General features: G+C 44.8%; 1 protein-coding gene across 1 annotated transcript; it reads right to left on the bottom strand.

Moving 5' to 3' along the window:
* Window positions 1-6: 6 nt before the first annotated feature.
* On the bottom strand, window positions 7-2,244 carry LOC120043440 (forkhead box protein O1-A-like). Its single transcript, XM_038988024.1, has one exon. The coding sequence runs from the start codon at window positions 1,799-1,801 to the stop codon at window positions 1,148-1,150; it is 654 nt and encodes a 217-aa protein (XP_038843952.1). The 5' UTR covers window positions 1,802-2,244; the 3' UTR covers window positions 7-1,147.
* Between the last annotated feature and the right edge of the window lie 445 nt (window positions 2,245-2,689).

Raw genomic sequence — 2,689 nt, forward strand, 5'->3', positions numbered from 1 at the left:
CTGTCCTTCTCCTGTTAGAAAGAGGTGTGTGTCCTCGTCATCGTAGCACGTGACGGATATACAAACCCTTTTCCTCACTCGTACCTCACGATCACCTGCCTGCCTCTACAGAAATACCTCTACTCTGACTGAGCCAGAACCCAAACTCTAGCTATGACGGAGGAATAGCAGGAGAGAAACCCAGGCTACAAATCTAACTAAAGTCTTCATATAATAACTACATAATAATAATAACAATAATAACATATGCCATTCGGTCTTAGTGTGTTTTGGCACAGTGAGTGTAGACAGGGTTGCTGCTAACATACTTTGGCAGAGACATGAGTTCGACCAGCGGCTGTGTCTCAACTACAGCACAGTATGTTAACTTCTTTGAATATTACTGGGAGAGGAGAGGAGGAGGGGCTAGGGTAGCTAGCCTATCACACCCCATCAGAGTCTGAATCCCAGTACCCTCTTGTGCAATAGTATTAGGGGGAGGCAGCCGGAGTTGGACGAGGAATGTGTGTGTGTGTGTGTGTGTGTGTGTGTGTGTGTGTGTGTGTGTGTGTGTGTGTGTGTGTGTGTGTGTGTGTGTGTGTGTGTGTGTGTGTGTGTGTGTGTGCGTGCGTGGCCATGTGCTGACTGGGTTACAATTGGCAGCCACAGGTTTCATCAGGACACACAATGAATGGACACAAAGTGACTGATTGATTGGGGTGCACAAGACCAGCACATCATGTCTCCTCTGATACAAAGCATGATGCTATAAGGATAGAAATGAACAACTGCACCTCAAGAGATAGCATTTAACATGTCTGTAATACCCAATCCTACAATAAACCTTTTCTGGCAAGCAGCATGTCACCCTCACCTGGTCTTACTTAGTTACGTGTGTTATTAGCATGTGACAACATGTGTTAATATTGTAATGAAACAGGCAGGGAGCGGGTCTCGAACCCTCGACCTTCTATAGCCCGAAGTCAAGCGCGCTATCGACTGTGCCGCAAAAGCTTGTTCAAGCGGCAGAGTCGATATATGCGCTTATAATCCCAGGGTCGTTACAATATCATCATTTAAAAATGATGAAAAACGTAAACTTTGATATATAGGCAATTAAAGGTACATTTCTCCATATCCTTATAATTTTTTTTTATAGCCCTTTAAATCATAACTCAAATCTCATCAGATGTAATGTACTGTATTGAAAGCTTACCTTCCATCCAGCAGAGCTGTTGCTATCTCCCTTGTCCTTGAAATAAGGCACGTTCTTCACCATCCAGTCATAGATCTGAGACAAGGTAAGCCTCTTGTCCTGGGTGCTCTCAATAGCCTTAGTTATGAGGTCTGCGTAAGACATATTGCCCCAGGCGTTACGCCGAGATGAGCTGCTTTTCCTCTGGGCAGCTGCAGCGGCCGCAGCCGCTACTGAAGATGCAGACCCGGCCGGGGAGGAGAGCAGATGCACCTGTTGCTGCGGGAGTTGGGGGCTGTTCCCCGGGTGCTGCTGCTGCTGCTGATGCTGCTGGTGGTGGTCGTGGATGCAGTTTTCCTGACATTGGAAATCATTGCAGAGGATGGTGGGTTTCTGATCCTCTTCGGGGTAGTCTTCAGTCTCTTCTAATAAACTGAGGCTGGAGATGAAGTCGGAGTTACTGCTGGGTTCTTGTTTGACAGAAGGGGCGGGAGAGGAGGTGTTGGAATCGCCCGGGGTGATGAACTCCGGACGCGGCAGGGGCCACGTGCAGGAGCGGGGCCGGGCGAGAGGCTCGAAATCCGGATCGATCTCAACCTGCTGTGGTTGTTGGGCTGCCTCGGCCATAGTAGTAGCTAGAATTGCGTCAAATGTCACATAGAATTAGTAAAGAGAAAGTTACTCATACACAGCGGGTGATGTGAAGGCAACCAGCAAGTAAACAACCGAAAAGGGGGCAGTGGTCGACCACCTGAACAAAAATATCGGTCCGTCCGATAACACTACATTGATATAAAGTCACAAATCAAGTCGGAGACAGCAACAACATCTAAGTCGACGATGAAAAAAAAAAAATGTAGATATTCTGATTGTTGACGAATAGAATAGAAAAGTTAGAATAGAAGAAAAAAAACTACTTGGTGAACTTTTGTTTTTATAACAATCCAGTCGCAGTTATTATTCAGCCCAGCAGTTCCGTTTACTCTCGCCTGTTGAATGTCAGTTTACAGCCCGACAGCCGTGTTACCGGAGCTATCGTTTGTCAACTAATACCACCCACATTTGAGTGACAACTAAAACGGCCAATGACAGCTACTTAAAAACCAGAAACAGCAGTTTGTTTTCATTCTTATATAGCTGGTAAACATCTCTTTCTCTGAAAAGATTAAAACGGGTACGCTTTGTGAAACGGTTGGCTAGGAAACTTAATCGGTTTGTTTTGTTGGAGAGAGAGAGGGGTAAAAGAGAAAGAGACTTCACCTTTTACAACGTAACCTACTGTGAAAAGGATGAGTTATAAAATGAAGGGGGAGGTTTTTTCTGTCAGTCATGGTGTTGTTATTGTAAGTTGCATAGCGGGACAGGATATGAGGAGAACCCAGATTTGTTCACTTTTAGAAATCATCACAAAAAAAGAGGCTGAAATTGCTATAATACTTATAAAAATGAATAACCTACTTTAATTGCCCCCCAATGAAATTATAAATAGCTATTTGCAAATAGTCTCGTAAAAAC

The sequence above is a fragment of the Salvelinus namaycush genome, unplaced genomic scaffold (assembly GCF_016432855.1).
Source record: "Salvelinus namaycush isolate Seneca unplaced genomic scaffold, SaNama_1.0 Scaffold92, whole genome shotgun sequence".
NCBI lineage: Eukaryota > Metazoa > Chordata > Actinopteri > Salmoniformes > Salmonidae > Salvelinus > Salvelinus namaycush.

Coding starts and splice junctions, on each gene's coding strand:
- LOC120043440 (XM_038988024.1), bottom strand. CDS start 1,801: ATGGCCGAGGCAGCCCAACAACCACAGCAGGTTGAGATCGATCCGGAT.